The sequence below is a fragment of the Perognathus longimembris genome, chromosome 17 (assembly GCF_023159225.1).
Source record: "Perognathus longimembris pacificus isolate PPM17 chromosome 17, ASM2315922v1, whole genome shotgun sequence".
NCBI lineage: Eukaryota > Metazoa > Chordata > Mammalia > Rodentia > Heteromyidae > Perognathus > Perognathus longimembris.
Window position 1 is genome coordinate 47,556,784 of NC_063177.1, and position 19,064 is coordinate 47,575,847.

Genomic DNA, 19,064 nt, shown 5'->3' on the forward strand with positions numbered 1-19,064 from the left:
ATGGACAAGTCAGAGGAAGCTATGCCAGATGCTTTACTTCTAGCTATAAGAAAGATGAGGAAGCCTGGTGCTGGTGGCTATGCCTGGAATCCTGTCGACTCAAGGGGGCTGAGATCTAAGGATTGCTGTTCCAAGTAATACCAGAAAACCAGAAGTGAGGTAGAGCACTAGCCTTGAGCAAAAAGAGCTCACGGACAGTGTCCCCAGGCCTTGAGTTCAAACCCCATGACTGACCAAAAAAAAGAGGGATCTGTAGAGAAACAGATACCTAACTGATGTCCTTTTATTGGACTTGCTACGGTCAAGACAGTCTGGTCACAGGGCTCCCAAACCTTCCAGGCCTGGCCCCTGTGCAGATTTCCCAGTGTGCTCAGAAGATGGGTCTGTATCCTTGAAGGAGCCCTTGCTTTGTGGGGCAACGAAACCCCCATAGTGCTCTATTGAAGCAGTGGCCTCTGTCAAGGGGTTAGGATGAAGCTCAGTGGATCCCATTTGCTGTTTCAAACATGTCTGCCTCCTTGGCCCCCAGCACTGTGAGGAAGCTGCCATCTGCACAGGGTCCCCTGCTGGCTCAGGTGTGTGCTGAAATCAATCCTTGGCAGTCACTAGCTTGTCAGATTAGCCTGGCCCAAGGCCGAGGCTGGCTGTCGGGATGGGCCATCGGCTATGACCCTGTGCTCCCCGTGGGATTCTATGCAGCCCTCCACGGTCTGGAGGATGATTTGGAGTCTGCGGTCCAGGGCCAGGAGGTGCGGTTCTGTGAGGACTGGGCTGAGCTGGTCTTCTAGAAGGGACTCCCGCATCACATCGCTGAGTCTGTAGTCGGCCTGGGCCAGCAACTGCAGGTGCAGAAAGGTTTTCTTTTTTATCCTGAAAAGACAGTCATAGGAACCAAGTAAGCAGATGCAGGGAATAGCATATCATTCTTCCCTTTGGATTTCTTAAAGCCATATGCCCCAGTGTCACATGCTAAGTGCAAATCATGTGAAAAGGGAATGAATAGATGGATAGCCTTTGCCCAGCTGCCTTTTGGCTGAGAATCTCCTGTGAGATTTGTAGTCTTAATGTTCATACCACCTATGGTGATACCTGGCCATATGCTTTTGCTTTGAGATTGGTCAAGGAATCAAACCCAAATTGACACATTGAAAATGTATCAATTGGCAGAAGCTTCTAGCAGGCAAAATGGCGGAAGCATGCTTCTATCTCGGGGTCCAACACTCAAGTCATTGCATGCTAACTGCAGTGTTTCTGTCAGACTAAAATGGGGGATGACAGCGGGTGGAACCGTTATGATTGCAGTAGGGTTTGAGGAATCTGACTTGGACTCAAGCGTAAGCAGCTTGTCTGAGTTTTGCTTAAGTGTGTACTGCCTATTCTGCTCTGGAGGGGGAAGGAAGGAAGAAGGGAGACATGTTGAGCCTGAGGTACTAATCATGTATTTATAATAGCCTTTGGATGCTGGAGCTGAGCAAATGGGCAATTTCACAGCCCAGCTAACTGCTGGACAGGTATGGAAGTAGCTTAGGTGTTTCCAGTGGCCAAGGTGAATGTCAGTCTAACACAGATTTGTAGGATTTCAGTCAAGATTTTGCTAAGATGATGATCAAATAGTTACGTTTAAAAGCTTTAGTGAGCTGTTCTCAAGTGGTAGAGTTCCAGCCTTGATCAAGAAAGCTAAGGGACAGGGCTGGGGATATAGCCTAGTGGCAAGAGTGCCTGCCTCGGATACACGAGGCCCTAGGTTCGATTCCCCAGCACCACATATACAGAAAACGGCCAGAAGCGGTGCTGTGGCTCAAGTGGCAGAGTGCGAGCCTTGAGCGGGAAGAAGCCAGGGACCCAGTGCTCAGGCCCTGAGTCCAAGGCCCAGGACTGGCCAAAAAAAAAAAAAAAAAGAAAGAAAGCTAAGGGACAGTACCCAGACCCTGAGTTCGAGCCTCTCAGTACATACACACATACACCCTCAAATAAGTGCTGGCAAAGTAGAGGTCTGATGAATAACATCAAAGACCTTCAGACTGTGTGAAAGTGGGTGGTGACCTGAGTGGGTTAAAGATGAAAGTTGGTGATCTTTTTAAGAGATGAACTCCAAATTGCTTTTACAATCTAGGATGAGCAAGTGAGATGTCACACTGGGCAAAAATGATGGCAGCAGGAATGGCTCACCAGCATCCTAGATCAGTGACAAGCCTTGGGAGCTTGACTGCAAGTGGGATGAATGGCCCGCCTGCCCTTGTGAACCCCCGGCACGGACACTCACATGCAGCACTGGGAGAGAGGCGAGAGGATGGAGATCTCATCATGGGAATGGCGTCCGAACCTGGGGGGAGGGAGAGGCTTTAGCCAGCAGCATCTTTCTCACTCCCCTGGTGCTTGCTCTTTTCTCTACTTTCAACTCTTTGGAAATAGTGGTTGGGGTTAGCATTCTGGTGATCGGGTCCTCAGCTTTTAGCCCCTTCTCCCACTGGTCACAGAAACAAAAGGAAATAATCCTTCAACTAGGCAAGGCCAGCCAGCCACTGAAGTCAGGCCTTGTTCTCAGCCTCCAGGAGAGTATGAGTGAAAAATCCTGGGAAATGACAACCCAGATCACTGAACCCAGAGATTCTCCTCTTCTAAGGCTGGAGCAGAAGGGGACACTGTTTAGTGGAGATGAAGGAACAAAAGCAGTGGGAAAGTCGGGTGTGACAGAGCTGGGATGTGACAGGGCAGGCCCTCCCCCAGGGCCCCTACTTTCCTCTGACAGCTGACAAAGGAGCCGACACTTACCCTCTAGCATTGTCAAGATGAATAAGGAATCCCTCATCTCCAAATTTGGTGAACATCTCATAGTGATGGCGGTCCATGTTTCCTGTAGAGGAGAGAGGGAGGGATCAGAGGCAGGGCCTGTGGACCAGGGGTCCCGGGAGTGGAGACCTGTGAACTGTCCAGGGACAAGGGTGTGAGCCACAGCTCACAGAGCTGAGCCACAGCTGGCTGAAAAGTCAAGGCTTTCACTCAGCACCTGGCCTGGGATTCTGATGGGCAAGATTGAACCTTCATAACCTCTGTCTCTTAATGCTGGTCTTTCTCCGTATTACTTTCCTGAAGCAGTGTCGCAGAGCCGCCTATCTGCTTGGATCTAAGGAGATGTGTCTCTCCTGGTTCCTGTGGTCTTAGCAGGGCCTTGCCTTTGGCCCTGGCCCTGCTTGTGCTTACTGCGTCCTCAGCTTTCTACCTTACTGAGTGCACAGAACATGGTACTCCACATCTGATCCCCACTCAGGCCTCCGAGTAGGGTGGTGCACCTACCAGACCAATGATACCTCCCGGAACCCCGCCTAGTTCTTGTCAGAGTGGGGTATGTTCTTCTGGGCCTCCACCACTCCCGAGGCCATGGGAGGTTCAGGGCTGTAACTCTTCAGATGGTAATGCTTTGTTTTGCCATGGTCACAGGACCCCAGCTACAGCAGACCTCATTTCAGCCAGCTGGGGCCCAGCTCTGTGAGCTGTGACTCTCACACTTGTCCCTGGACAGTGCACAGGCTTCTACTCCCTCGATCCCTGGTCTACAGGCCCTGCCTCTAGGGTGTGGGGAACCTACCGATCAAGAAGTCGAAGATGGCCATGTCAATGACATTGAGAAGCCGGTTGCTGCTGTTGTAAGGGTAGATCTGTTTGACTGTGTCACAGTAACGGGGATTGATCTCCCACCTGAGGGTGAGAAGAAGTCCTGGGGCTGAAAAAGCCAAGATGGCAAGGTGTTGGGGGCCCTTCCCACACCTTTCCCCATTCCCATGTTCTTGGACCTGCCTGGGGTTGGTGGCAGTTTCTCAGAAGGCCAGGTGGCAGCTACCATTATCAGCACCATGGGCAAGGACACACGGGAGCGAGGCTGCAGAGCCCGCGCGGTTGAGAAGGTGGTGATTCGTTCAGGACTGGGCACTTAGCTGACCGCATACCCGAGGGAGAACTGGGGCGAACGAGGAATCTTGGCACCTGACCCTTCTGTGTCTTCTCCGTGTCCCATTCACTAGGCCTCGTGGGCCTTGGCCTTCCAGTTGTCTCACACTGCTCACGAACCCCCAACCCTGTGGGCTGTCTCCTGTCATTTCTGTTACATGCACCCCAGATCTCTGAACCTTCATAAAGTCCTTTAGGATTGATCTGTCATGTCCTCCAGAAATTCTTCTCGCCCCATAGCATTGCAGGACCTACTCATGCTCTCAGCTCATACCTACTATATGACTGGAAGTTTCTATGGATACAGCTAGGAGGTTCTTGGCTTTGAAGTTCCCACTTGGGGCAGCCAGTGCCCCTTGCATGGTTCCTTGTGTGTTGCTTTGTTACGGAATCTGGCACTGTTTCCATAACCTGGCTATTTACCCTGCAAGACCAAGGACCTTTCTGGCATGGGGCGGGGGGAGCATTGGGGAGGCTGCCCAGGGTTCTCTCCCCCAGCATGTGGTAAACTTTTTATAAATATATATGTGAACAAAACAGAGAGAACAGATCCAGGCCACTGGTCCCAGAATCACTATGAAATGGGACAGAGGAAGATGGAGGCAGCCATTGGGGTCCAACTCTGGCCATTTTTAAGGACTCTACTACAGGACTATGGATGTGGCATTGTGGACAGGGGCCCAACTCACTCCTCTTTTCCTGCCAGCGAGTAGGAGCGGATCCAAGGATTGGGCACAGACAGCCTGGGGGCCAGGTTGAGAGATGGCAGGTAGGCAGAGAGGGAGCCTTCCAGTAAGTGTGGGTTCCCACACACTGCATACTCTGTCTTGCACATGTACGGGCACTTGGCGAAGAAGCACACGTTGTTGGCTGGAGGATGAGGGAGGATAGGAGCAATATGTCTGTTAGGATTAACTTTGAACCCCTAGTTTGGAAAAAGGCAGAAGAAAGGAACATTGCCATTTTATTCTGTCCCCCCCCTCCCCCCAAATGTAGGGATTGCCTGGAGGATGCGAATCAATGGAGCATCCTGGGTACTGATTTTCAAATGACTCAAATCAGTGAAAATGTGGGAGTCCGTCTGTATCCCATCCCTGTTCTGAGAGTCTGTCACCTTGAAAGGATAGCCTCTGCTCCCAGGGAAGCCAGCCTAGCAGGCTTCGTGCCCACACAGAACATTTGGTCATCCATAGTTTATTATGTGTCAGGATTAAGGCGATCAGGTGGGAGTGTCTGACTATCTTCCCATCACCCAAACACAGGTGCTAGAGATGGAGTCAGAGCTCTTCCCAAGGTGACACAGGACACACTGTCCTACCTCATGAAAAGACTCAGGACCCAGAATATGGCTCTGGCCAGTATTCTACCTGGAGAGACAAAGAAAACGCTTTGCAAGATTTCATTCTTGGTGACCTCTAAGATTTCCTTGGTGACATTCACCAGCCTTCCAACTGTTGGTGGCACCCGTCGGAAGTCCAGAATCCTGCAAGAGAGAGCACCCTGCTTGGATCTGAGGGGTGGCCAGGGAGTAAGGATACATTCTGTCCCAGGGCCAGCACACAGTGGGTGTCCCTTTAACGTGGCTGATCAGGCCCAGACCAAACTTTGGTCTGATGGGATGGATAAAGGCCCTTACTGCATTGAGACTCTCCATCATCCATGCTGTGCTTTTGGTTCCTGTTTTTCAGAGTGGAATGTGCACAGGGGTTTGAGGGGCTCTTGTTCATATGCGGGTTTTGTCTCTGGGTGCAGGGGGAGGCTGAGGTCCTCTGTTTCTCTATAGTGGTGCCCACAAAGCCAGTGCACAGACCACCCTGAGTAGCTTTGATTGCATTATGAGAAGAGCCTAGGAGGTTAGGGTCCATGGGACTGGCCATCCTTTCGATTTCAGATGAGGAAATCAGAACAAATAATGACAATATCATGCCCAAGATGGCCCCAGGAGCAATATGGCAGGGCTGGTTTCCTTCATATGTTGTCCATTGCATTGCATCCAGACACTTTGCATTGTGTTTTAACCTATAAGGTTGAAGGAAAATGTTGGGTATGAAGGCACCACACTGAGGTATGAAAATAATGAAAAGCCAGAAGGAAGAAATGCTGTGGGTTCTCCCTCCCCACTGGCTCCTTTTAGCTTCCCCCAGCCAGGGCTGGGCCCTTATGGTTGAGGTTGATCCAGGGGGCCAGACCTACCTGTCCAGGTGAAAAGCTGCAATTTCTGCATTGTGTCTCTGAAAGTCAATGAAATAGAAGAAGTCTGGGGGTGTCTCCTCGTCTCGCTGCTGTCTGGAAGGAAGGAGTAAATCAAGGCTCGGACTCAGGCTTCAGTGGTGAGTCAGAGAGCAGAGGGGAGAGGACTGAGCATGAGTTGCTGCTTTGAATATGTGCTTGAATGGTAGGAAGACCAGTCAGATATAGCCTGAGGCTCCGGTACCTCATAGGACATGGTCCCATAGGTGCAATCAAGGCCAAGATTCCAACTGAAACTTTGGGGGCAGTGGCTGATTCTTTTAAAAGCCCAGCAGTTGGGAGGGGAGAAATACAGACATCCTGCAGCGGTAAATGCAGGAATGGTTTTCTGAATTAGTGGTAGACCAGATGCCTGGGGATGAAGAAAAGTGGGGTGGAAACCTGGTAATGAAAAGCGCTCTGGATAAAGATTCAAAGGGGCTGAGGTAAAGCTCTGGGAGAAGGTCTGGGTTTTAAGACACTTGCAAGAAACATCTGCGATCATTCCTTTAGAGAGATTCAGATGGGTCCTCAGATTGGGCCCAGCCAGAAGGCTGAGAGAGGCTGACATGGAGGCTATTGATCTATATGCATCTTCAAATCACTAATGGATTCCTGAAAAGCATCAGCCAGCCTGGAGAGCCTCCAGATTGACTTGGACTCCATGCTACATGAAAGAATGCTGATCCTTGAATATTTCCCGCCCATTTTGTGCCAGTCCTGGGGTTTGAACTCAGGGCCTGGGCACTGTCCCTGAGCTTCTTTTGCTCAAGGCCAATGCTCTACCACTTGAGCCATAGCTCCACTTCTGGCTTTTTGGTGGTTCATGGAAGATAAGTGTCTCATAGACTTTCCCGCTCAGGCTGGCTCTGAACCATGACCCTCAGATCTCAGCCTCCGGAGTAGCTAGGATTACAGGTGTGAGCCACCAGTGCCTGGCTTGAATGCTTTTATAAACTACTGTGTGGATGCATTAGGAAGACACAACAATATGAACGTGAAACTGACATAATGTGGCAGAGCCATAAATAACCTGCTTCTACAACTCAAAGGATCATGTGAACTCTGCCAGCCAAGCACAAACCAGTCCTGGATACCGCAAGAAGATACTGCCAAAAGTATAGAGTCTATTTCAGAGATGCAGCCGGATGTCTGGTACGGCCCGCCGTGCCCTGGCCTCGCCCACTTCTCAGTCACCTTACTGAATTCGGTGTCAGCAGCAGCAGTCCCTGCTGCCCATTCCTGTTTTCATCCTAGGATTCCATGTGCCAAGACTTCCTTTCCCTCCCCCCCACCCCCAAACATCATGTCTTCATTATTATATAGCCTCCAATAGTTTTAAATGTTTTTTATTTTATATCAACATTTCTCATATGTTGGTAGAGGTATGTGTGGTGCATAAAAGCATCACCTGGATGTTTGGACTGTATATTACTCCAAGATAATTTTCTAGTCTTTGGTTAAGGCAAAATGCTTTTCACTTTCAATTATTATTATTATTTATTTATTTTTACCAGTACTGGGGCTTGAACTCAAGGCCCTTAGCTTTTGCATACAGGGTTGATACTTTGCCACTTGAGCCAAAGCCCCACTTCCAGCTCTTTATTAATTTTTACCTGTTACTCCTTTCTTTTAAGTTGTATTTTAGAGTTGATACACAGAGGGGTGACAGTTACATGAATCAGGTAATGAGTAATGAGTACCATTCTTTTTGAACCATGTCTCCCTTTCCATTGCTCTCTCCTAGTTTTCCCCCTTCTATCCCCACCCATATGATATCCAGTTCATTTTCCACAGAGTGTCTAGTAGGTACCACTGTTGTATTTGTTCACTTTCGTTCTACCTTTTCTGTGCTCTCCCTTACCCTCCCAAATACAGTAAACAAACAAGACAAAAGGAAAAGAAAACAAAAGCAGCAACAGGAACTAAAGAAAGTCTCTTATTTCCTTTTCCTGGAGTTCATCATAGAATATTATTTTATATGATCACATGCACATAGCTATTGAGCCTGTGTCAACTACGCCTGTGCATATCCTCCTCTGTCCTCAGTGAATGTCTAGAGTCCTATGCAATTTATCATGTTCCTCTGTGTGTGTGTGTGTGTGTGTGTGTAATTCAGTGTGTTTACTTGTAGACTCATAGGTGCATTCTAGTTACCACAAATGAAGGAAACCAGGTAGCCTATGTTTCTTTGACTCTGACTTACTTCGCTTAATATAACTTTTTCCAAGTTTTTTTCATTTCCTTGCAAATGGTGCAGTCCACTTCCAGCTCTTTGGTGGTTAATTACAACTAAGTCTCATGGACTTTTCTGCCTGAGCTGGCTTTGAACCTTGATTTGATTCTCAAATTTCAGCCTTGTGATTAGCTAGGATTATAGGCATTAACCACTGGTGCCCAGTTTAAATTGCTTTTTTTTTTTTTGGTCATGGGACTTGAACTCTGGGCCTGGGCACTGTCCCTGAGATCTTCAGCTCAAGGATAGTGCGCTACCATTTGAGCCACAGTGTCCCCTCCAGTTTTCTGGTGGTTATTTGGAGATAAGAGTCTCACTGACTTTCCTGCCCGGGCAGACTTTGAACCACAATCCTTAGATCTCAGCCTTCTGAGTAGCTAGGATTACAGGCGTGAGCCACCCATGCCTAGAAAATTGCTTTAAAAAATAAAAGCAAGGGCTGGGGATATAGCCTAGTGGCAAGAGTGCCTGCCTCGGATACACGAGGCCCTAGGTTCGATTCCCCAGCACCACATATACAGAAAACGGCCAGAAGCGGCGCTGTAGCTCAAGTGGCAGAGTGCTAGCCTTGAGCGGGAAGAAGCCAGGGACAGTGCTCAGGCCCTGAGTCCAAGGCCCAGGACTGGCCAAAAAAAAAAAAAGGATGCTTGTAAAAAATTAACATTTTAAAATATGTTTATTTTATTTAGAGTAATTTTATAAAATTGTGGATGGAACTTTGTACCATGTCTTAAAAATAGATAAAGTTGCTCTTATGATCAAGTACTGGGACCATTCCACCTAGTTCAGGGATGGGGAAAGCTGGTTAACTTGAGTAATTCCTGTGTGTGTTTCTAACTGACTGGATTTCTCTGTATGTTTCTCCTTTACTTCTCTGAAAATCTTAACACCGCAAGTTCAGGTAGTTTTCCTTGCTGATACTCGAAAAGTGAAATGGAGCTCAACTACTCTCCATCTGTGTCTGCTTCTCAAAGATGAGAGTTCTATGAGGCTTTTGCTCTCAGAGCACCATTTGTGGGCCTGCAGGTTTGTGGTGGACTCTCACAATGCTTATGCTGTTTCCATAGCAACCTTCTTTATGTTGCCTCCCTGTGACCACCCCTTTCAAGACTTCCCTGGGCATGGCTAATCATGACAATGTCTTAAAACTTAGGCCAGCTAGAATCCTGCGGGTAGCTCTGATGTTCAGCTGAGTGTATCAGAGTCTGTCGCATGCGATGGGACTCACACTACTAGCCACATGTGATCCCTAAGAGCAGCACAACTACTTGGGGAGGCTGAGACAGAGGATCCCTGGAGTCCAGGAGTGGGAGGTCAGTCTGGGCAATGTAGCAAGATTCCCAACTCTCTAAAAATAAGAGGAACGTGATTGATGGATCCGTTTCAGTGTAGCACATGTGTGAAGAACGAGGTGCCTCTTGAAATTATCCCTAGGCAAAGGCATTTTTCTATATTCCTGTTCTTGAATAGCTTCTCAGATTTCTTCACTTGGTTGAAAGAGTGTCATTACCTGAAATGGCATTGTCTGAATTGGCCTTCCCCCCGTATGATGGAGCTGCTTTAAACAGGTTGATGGTGGTGATGGAAGAGAGGGGAAAGAACTTAGTATTGGTTTATTGACCTCAGACTTGAATGTAGTGATGATGATGACTGTCAAAGATTTTTGGCAAGTAGAAAGGTGGGGTGGGGAGGGGAGAGAGTAGAAGAAGGAAAAATAGAGAGAGGAATATTTCTAAGTTTATATCAATACAAGCAGAGATTCACTTGTTTTCAATGCATCTCAAATTATGTGTTTAAGTTGAGAAAAGCATTTTTGCATTTCCCCATAGGAACCATGGCAAGTCTTGTATAGCAAGGTTCTCAGGTTGCTTGGGCTGTAGGTCACAGAGGGGGGTCCCCACAAATGCAGTGGACTCTGGGAGAATGGGATTTGGGTATCAGAGTTGTTCAGACCTCCCCAAGGGAGTGTGACATTCAGAGTTCTGCAAACCCCTCCTTAAGGAGATGCCTTTTTCCCCCAGTTCAGGGTCCGAGACTCTATTCAGTGCTCATTTCACTTGGGCCACCACTAGCTCCAGTGACTAAGCCATCGATAGGCTTCTTCTCCCTGAGCTGAAGGGAAGGAAACTAAGTGAAGCTAGACTCCACTGTGGAGGAACCTGTGACTCGGCAAATGGGAACCATTCCTTCTGAGGGTCTGTTTCAGGTAGTTCTCTTGTCTCTGTGACAGAATGCCTCACATGACCAACTTCAAGGTGGATGGAGGAGGACTTAGTTTTTTTTTTTTTTTTTTTTTTTTTGCCAGTCCTGGGCCTTGGACTCAGGGCCTGAGCACTGTCCCTGGCTTCTTCCCGCTCAAGGCTAGCACTCTGCCACTTGAGCCACAGCGCCGCTTCTGGCCGTTTTCTGTATATGTGGTGCTGGGGAATCGAACCTAGGGCCTCGTGTATCCGAGGCAGGCACTCTTGCCACTAGGCTATATCCCCAGCCCCAGGACTTAGTTTTGGCTCACAGCTTCAGAGATTGCAGCCTGCAATTCTTGTCTCTGCTGATTCTGGGCCCCAGATGAGAACACCAGGGCAGTAGGAGCTGGTGGAAGAGGTGGCATTTCATCTCATGACAGACAGGAAGAAGAGTGGGAGATGAGGAAAGGGCCAGGACAAGATGTGCCCTTCAGAAACATGTCCCCAGTGACCCTCTTCCTCTGACCAGGCCCAAGCGTCCACAGATTCCCCCACGTCCCAGTTCAGATTTTGGATCTACCAAAGGATCTAATTGTTCTGGAACTGCCCTCATCCACATACCCAGGTGTCTCTCAATCCAACCAAGCTTACAGTCCAGATCATTTACCAGCAGGCCGTGCTCTCTGAGGTCATCCTCAGGAGGAACACTCTACTAGCTTAAGGCAGTGGAGCTCTACTTGAGAGGATCCTTATTTATTGGCTGAAGTCCTTGGCGGGGGGCAGGGGGGCCACACCCATATAGATTGTTATGAATAAAATATAAATCAATGTTTGAAATTATTCTAATTATCACCCAATGTAGTAGTATGTTTGGGGCCGAATGTCCAGATAGCATTGATGGGTATGAAGAATGAAGATGTCAGGATGTCACGCGTCACTTCTATTACCTTTTGGTCAACACTTCATCCGCCATATTGGGTGTGGCAGAAAGGAAGGCCTCACTTACCTCATGGGTTTGAACATGGCCTTCCCAAAGTCTGAGAACCTCAGCACCAGTTTCAGGTGGACCCCGCTGGGTTTCACGACTGGGAAGGAGAAAAGGAGAAAAGCTCACAGCCAGGTCTCTGTTCATTGCATAAACCCAGCCGTGTTTTCTTATTTACTAAGACCTTAAAGTCTAGATTTGCTTTCCGAAGCCTGCAGGGTAAATTTTGGGGTCGGGCTGTGGAAAGTTGACCCAGCCCCTCAAAGCAGGTCATCTACTGCCAGTGTGGGAGGAGGGGAAATAGCACAGGGGTCCCCAGACGGACACTAGAAACTTCCTTAGAATGTTGTCCTTGGAAGGAAGAGCTTTCCTCTTTCTGCTTCGACTTTGGCTTTGTAGATTCCAATTGCCCCTTATTGGACACATTTCTATTTCTATTTGAGATTCTATACCTGTGCTGTGATTGGTCTTTGGCACATTTGTGTACCTGAGAAAAAGTGATGCTTTCCTTTTCTTTCCTTCCCTCGTCTCTTTTCTACCTCATTTCTCTCCTTACCTCCTGCCTCCCTCCTACCCTCCAGTCAAAGCCTGGACTTGTACAAGCTAGGCACACACCACCAAGCCCCTCCACCCCCCACCCCTGCCATCTCTCTTTGACAAAGTTTTGCTATGTAGCTAAAGCTGGCCTCAAACTGATCCTCTTCTATCTGCTCCCCAACCACCAAGTGCTGAGATTATAGGCATGTCCCACCACACTGAGGAAGGGCTGCTGCTTTAAATTTTGTTTCCTGGGTGCTTCATTTCCTCCACTCTGTCCCAACCCTGCTATAAGTCCTGCAAGGGTTGCCATAATGTGTCACTTACTCTGAGCTCTTGAAAGTGCCAATGGCTAGCGCTTAACTACAGGAAGGGAAGCCTGGAGCTCCATAGTACTTATCTTTGATACATGTAGACTTCAGTTGTTTGTTTTTTAAAAAAATGATCCTGCTAGGTAGCCCACGCTGGCCTTGAACTCCTAGTGTGGGGGTGACAGGTGCTCACTATCACTTGCAGGTGGGAGTTTTTGCCATGTGTTCACACATCTCTGTAACTAGACAAGGCAACTCGTAGTTGGAGGTAGCCTGGGGACTTCAGTGTTCACACTGCCAAGGAAGTGGCTCTCAGCACCCCTAGAGGGGGCCCCACCACTCCTATTCCCAATTTTATGATTCTGTTCATTATTTACCCCAGTGGGTCTCCACTGTGGCTGCATTGGGGCATTTCTGAAATACTGACCTGGGCCCTCCCCTCTGCCCAAAAGCCCTGGAGGTGGAGGGCAGGTTAGGTTGGGCACCAGAGGCTGGCATTTGTAATCCTAACGACTCATGTGGCTGAGATACGAGGATCATAGTTCAAAGCCAGGCAGGGCAGGAAAGTCTGTGAGACTTTTATCTCCATTTTTACTACCAAAAAGTTGGAAGTAGAGGCGTGGCTCAAGGGGTAAAGCAGCAGATTTTAACAACAACAACAAAAAAGCTCAGGGATAGTGCCCAAGCCCTGAGTTCAAGCTCTAGGAATGACACAAAAATAAAAATTACAAAAAGCTCCCCCAGGGGATTCTATTATAGTGCCTGTGTCAGGCATGAAGGTCCTGCACAGTTGCTTCTTCACCTTCAATTTCTACTCCATTCTCTTAAGGGGGTCTCATTAGCATTCAAACTCTGACTCAGAAAATCCTAGTGGAGGCCGAGATTCTGCCAGCGTCCTGGGGATGGTGCTGATGACACTGTCCCTGGACCACATTTGGATCAGGAAGGGCCTATGCCAGAGCTCCTTTCAAATGCCTCTTCTTCCTCCGTGCATGTGTGCGCGTGCACGTGTGTTGAGTTCTCATGCATGAGGCAGGAGGCGCCTGCCACTCCCCCAGCAAGTGTCACGTGACTGTGACAGGATGGAGAGTGGGTAGAGGCGGAGTCTAGTCACTTACTCTGTGTGCAGTCACAAGCCCCCAGCAAGGCTTTCTCATCCTGAGTGTAATCTGCAAAGGAGAACAATGGCTGTGAGAACTTCCCATCATGCTCCTGGAAGAGCCAGTCACTGAAGCATTCACCAAGGGACAGTGCCGAGGCCCTAAATTCAAAGCCCAGTACACACACACACACACACACACACACACACACACACACACACACACACACACACATGCACACACACGTACCCATAATGTCCACACTGTGAGGACATTGGATAATAGCACCTATGCCTTGCTCAGAAGTAACACCCAGTAAATAATAGCAATCACCTTTCTTTGGGTATGCAGAATCTCCTCTTTTCGCTATGGTGGGATTTGATGAGATGACGTTTATAAGATCTCTTTCAGAAGAAACTTTTCTCTAGCTACTCTGCCTATCAGGTGTTGGTGGCAATGTGTACTAGTCGCCCCCCCGCCCCCCCACCCCCACGGCCTGCAAGGGCCTGAAGCATTTTTGTGTGCACCCTGCCTGGTCTCTGAACCTCACCGGCGCTGATGGTGGGAAAGTGCCTCATGTCATGCAGGAGCTTGCTGACCACGGGACTGGACTGGGAGTACAGCCCATGGCGGTTGATCCCCAAGTGGAACTGGACCCAGCTGGCCTCGGGTCGGAGCTGTAGTGGGGGGTCTAGGGAGGTGAGGTTCAACTGCTCTCTGTACATCCGGTGTCGTCTGAAAGAACCAGGAGAGAGAGAGTGGGGTTGTTTGAAATGGAAGGAACAAGAATGCACAGACCAGCAAAACAACATGTCTTGATACTTCATTCACTCATTTGTTCATTCATTTGTTCACCAAGCCCATGGAACAGCTGATACAGCAGGCTTTGTACTGTGCTCCTGACATCACAGAGACAGTTGCTAAGAGTCCAATTTAGGAGGCAAGGGAAGGGGAGTGGAGCTTACCTAGCCCCTAAAGGTCAACAGCAGAGATCTGCACCCAGCTATCCCCCACCCCTCACCTCTGCAAAGACGGATTCCTACTCTGTACTCTGTGTATCATTATTTAAAGTGACCCACATTAAATACTTTAGACCACATCTAGTGAAAATCAAGGGAAAAGGCCAATTGTTGAATAGGTCTGTATGCTTCAACTTTTCCTTTCCTTTTTTTTCTAAACATTTATTTTTATTAAAAAAAAAACCCAAAAAACCAAAAATAAAAAGTCTAGCCAGGCTGTAATTTCCCAGGGCTTTTTGGATGCTAAAGCTATGTGACTGTTGAATTCTCCCGTGACTTTGCTGAACAGAGTGGAAGGTCGTTTAGCCAATCATTTGCCCCGAAACAGAGCAGACACAGAACATGAGTGAAGAAGGAGGAGACGTAGTCCTGGAGGGGCTGGGTTTGGGGAGAAGATGGGAGCAAGGTAAGGCTTCTCTTAAGAAGAGTTGATAACTAATAGATGTGGGCCAGCTACACACAGCAGACTGAGTGGAACTCCTGCCCAGGCCTCTTGCTTCTTCAAGCATTCACATTTACTATGAGGTGGCAATAGATGGTCTTGTTGTCTACTCTGCATTTCTCAGAGCTAGGATGACAACCTTCCTGAGGTGGAGTGGTTTGTTTGTTTTTGCATCCTCCTTATCCACTTTTACTTACTTATTTAATTTTTTGCTGTACAGGGATTTGAACTTAAGGCCTTGTGTGTGCTAGGCAAGCTCTCTACCACTTGAACCACGACCCCAGTCCTTTCTGCTTTAATATATTTTCTTTGGATGGGGTTTTATATCTCTGAGCTGGTCGGGACTACTATCCTCTTATGCTTTCTGCTTAAGTGGGATCTTGTGGGGGGTTTTTTCCTGGGGTTTGAACTCTGGGCCTGGGTGCTGTCCCTGGGCTCCTTTGATTCAAGGCTAAATCTCTACCACTTGAGCCACAATACCACTTCTGGCTTTTTCTGTGATTAATGGGAGATAGGAGTCTCATGGACTTTCCTGCCCGGGCTGGCTTTGAACCACAGTTCTCAGATCTCAGCCTCCTGATTAGCTACGATTACCGGTGTGAGCCACCAGTACCTGGTCTTAAGTGGAATCTTAAGTATGTACCACTGCCCCCAGATTTTACTGATTGAGGTAAGTTCTCACTAATGTTGTTTTTTCTTGGCTGGCTTCAAACTATAAGCTCCTCCAATCTTTACCTGTCAAGTAGCTAGGATTTCAACCCAGAGCCACTTTGTTAGGTTCTGTGTTTTTTTTTTTGGCCAGTCCTGGGCCTTGGACTCAGGGCCTGAGCACTGTCCCTGGCTTCTTCCCGCTCAAGGTTAGCACTCTGCCACTTGAGCCACAGTGCCGCTTCTGGCCATTTTCTGTATATGTGGTGCTGGGGAATCGAACCTAGGGCCTCATGTATCCGAGGCAGGCACTCTTGCCACTAGGCTATATCCCCAGCCCAGGTTCTGTGTTTTTTTAAAAAAATATTTTTAATTGGTTAAGGTAGCGCCACCACGAGTAATTTATTTCTTGCAGACATTTTGCTTGAGTGCTCTTTGCTTCTGAGTTGGCAATAAACAGGGAGATGTGGAGTTAGGCTTGGATAGATAGCTTCAAATCAGTCATGTTGGAGAAGGTTTGCCTTCCAACTCATGATCTTCCCGTTTCAGACTCCTGAGTGCTGGGATTACAGGCATGCACTACAAGCACACCCCTTCACCAGGCAAAACCACTTCCTTTATCTCTTTTTATGAGAAAGCGAACATGATATATGCCACATCATCATTTGTAGAGTCACTCTTTTTCAACTCCTCGATCCTTTCCTGGGGAAGTTCCCAAGACTTCAGTTCATTTCTAACAGCTGTCTTCACCCTCATAAATCCTTCCAGAACCAGCTCTAGCCCCCTCATCTCAAAAGCAAGACCTGTGCTTTGACTCTCCCAAATAAAGAATAAATAGCATCAAAGCAAAACATGGAATCTGTGATTGGTGATTGATCACAGTGACACAGTTAGATCCCTGTTGGAATGGAGTGGTATACAGCAAATCAGACAAGAACAAATTAGGAATGCACACATAGAAGGGGAGGCCAGGACCAGCTTTGCCTTGTAGCACTGGGATGCCATAGAGGATGGAAGATGGACTAGATTTTGTTGCTATCCAACAGAATCCCATGGGTGTCCAACTGCTGTACAAGATGCATGTTCTTGTCTATGGTGGGCAAATTTGTCTTTAATTTAGCAAGGTCATGAATTAGGAGGCCAGCCTGGGCCACATGGCAAAACCCTCTCCAACAAGTTCTCACTATGGAGCGCAAGATACTTGGATTCAAACTCATAAGCCTCCTGCCTCAGCCTCCTGAATGATAGGCATGCACTACCACTCTTGGTTATATTCTTAAGAAGGAATTTAAGCCCTCCAAGTTTCAATTTCCCTATTATGGAAAATGAGGCTCTTTGTATCAACCTCCTTGTATCCCTTAGTGTTAAGCGCAGTAAATCCAGCCGAAAAAATAGGCATCCAGTAATTGGTGGTATTTTTAGTGTGTGTGTGTGTATGTGTGTGTGTACACACGCGTGTGTGTGAGTACTAGTTCTGGAGCTTGAACTCAGGGCCTAGGGGCTGTTCCTGAGCTTTGGGTGCTCTACCACTTGAGCCACACCTTCACTTCCTGCTTTTTGGGGGGTTAATTGGAAATTCGAGTTTCACAGACTTTCCTATCCTGGCTGGCTTCAAACTTTGATCCTCAGCTCTCAGTCTCCTGAGTAAGTAGGCTTACAGGTGTGAGCCACCGGCACCTGGCTTAGTCATGGAGCAACAACCCATTTTGCAAGCCAGTGCAAAATACCTCAGACTGTCCCATAGGAAGGCAAGCACAGCTCTGTCACACGGCTGCGGTGGAGTCTGCCATTTGCATGTCTTGGCAAGTCTGTGAGGTGGCGGACCATCCAGGGGACCTCGGAGTTCCGCCCTAGCTTGTCTGTGGTCTATCTGTGTGCAATCAGAAGGCTTAGCAAGAGAGGTCTGGGCTTGGGACGCAGGAGGGTGCGTCTGTGGGCACAGATGTGCAGGTGAAGCTCAGGTGGGCTAGTGAAGAGAGTGGGTTCTCATTTGTTTCCTAGGATACCGGGATCTGAGGATGGCGACCTGTGCACTGTTTCCTTTCCAGGGCTCTGAGGGCACAGCCCCTGGGGTGTGGTGTTAACTTAGCCAGGTGCTGCGAGACTAGGCAGGCGAGGGCTGTGACTCAGGGATCAGGGAGGGTCTGGAAGGCTCCCAGAGGTCTGGGCAGGTTCTACAGTCACTGAGGTTCAGGGCTGAAAAACCAGTCCTGCACTGGATTTCCTCGAGGAAATGGCAGGGATTGGACCGGTACCTTGTCCCCTACTTGGTTGTAGGGCATGGATGCCTTTACTGTATTTACAGACCCGTGTGCAGTGGGGGGAGGGGGTGTCACACCATTTGAAATAATGTTGGTACCAGACCAGGCAGATCGCAAAACAACAGTACCTTGAGAGCTGATGGAGTAGAGATGCAGAGACAGAACCCGAAGGGGAAGTCGAGACCTCTCTGTGTTCTCTTTCAACACTGGTTTGCAAAGGGCAGACATCTTTGATTCCTTTGCCTTTCAAATCCTGTAGTTTTATATCCACAACCTCTTCTCTCTCTCTCTCTCTCTCCCTCCCTACACCCCCTCTCCTTCCGTCCCTCCCTCCCTCCCTTCCTCTCTCTCTCTCTCTCTCTCTTTCTGTGCCAGTACTGAGGCTTGAACCCACAACTTGGGTGCTGTACCTGAGCTGGTGCTCTACTGCTTAAGCCACATTTCTACTTCTGGATTTTATTTTATCTTATTTTTTTGTATTTAATTGGAGATAGTAGTCTCAGACATTTCTGCTTGGGTGGACTGGCTTTAAAACAGATCTCATCCTCTTGAGGAGTTAGAATTATAGGCATGAGCCACCAGTGCCTGGCAATATAACCCTCCTTACCTTTAACTAAAAAAAAAATAGATCTCTTAATTTTTCCTGATTTTTTTTTTTTTTGCCAGTCCTGGGCCTTGGACTCAGGGCCTGAGCACTGTCCCTGGCTTCTTCCCGCTCAAGGCTAGCACTCTGCCACCTGAGCCACAGCGCCCCTTCTGGCCGTTTTCTGTATATGTGGTGCTGGGGAATCGAACCTAGGGCCTCGTGTATCCGAGGCAGGCACTCTTGCCACTAGGCCATATCCCCAGCCCCATTTTTCCTGATTTTTAAGAGCAATAAATTTTACTCTAAACTTTCTAGAGAATACATAGACATGCAAAAATAAGAAAAATGATGCGTATACCCACTATGGAGACAGAACAACCATTTGCATGTTTATATCCACCACCTTTTCCTTTTTCCTTTGCCTCCTGAAGCCCGTATCTTAATGCAACCTTTTTTACCTGAATATAGGAACACCCTCTCAAAAGATGTCCAATTCCTTTCTAGTCCTTCACTTTGAGTTTCACATTAACTGCCCAAAGCACAGCTCCAACTATGTGTCTCCTACAAAGCCTTTCCTCGTCC

General features: G+C 48.2%; 1 protein-coding gene across 1 annotated transcript in view; it reads right to left on the bottom strand.

Annotated features, from left to right (window-relative positions):
• Positions 1–265: 265 nt before the first annotated feature.
• Positions 266–19,064, bottom strand: part of Fam20a (FAM20A golgi associated secretory pathway pseudokinase) — a 41,221-nt gene continuing 22,422 nt past the window's right edge. The window contains exons 2-11 of the mRNA XM_048367335.1: positions 14,077–14,261; positions 13,545–13,595; positions 11,600–11,678; positions 6,139–6,231; positions 5,313–5,428; positions 4,635–4,815; positions 3,587–3,696; positions 2,773–2,854; positions 2,264–2,323; positions 266–870 (exon numbers count right to left, since the gene is read on the bottom strand). Of these exons, the coding sequence (XP_048223292.1) occupies positions 606–870; positions 2,264–2,323; positions 2,773–2,854; positions 3,587–3,696; positions 4,635–4,815; positions 5,313–5,428; positions 6,139–6,231; positions 11,600–11,678; positions 13,545–13,595; positions 14,077–14,261 (1,222 nt within the window). The 3' untranslated portion in view covers positions 266–605. The remainder of the gene's footprint in view (positions 871–2,263; positions 2,324–2,772; positions 2,855–3,586; positions 3,697–4,634; positions 4,816–5,312; positions 5,429–6,138; positions 6,232–11,599; positions 11,679–13,544; positions 13,596–14,076; positions 14,262–19,064) is intronic.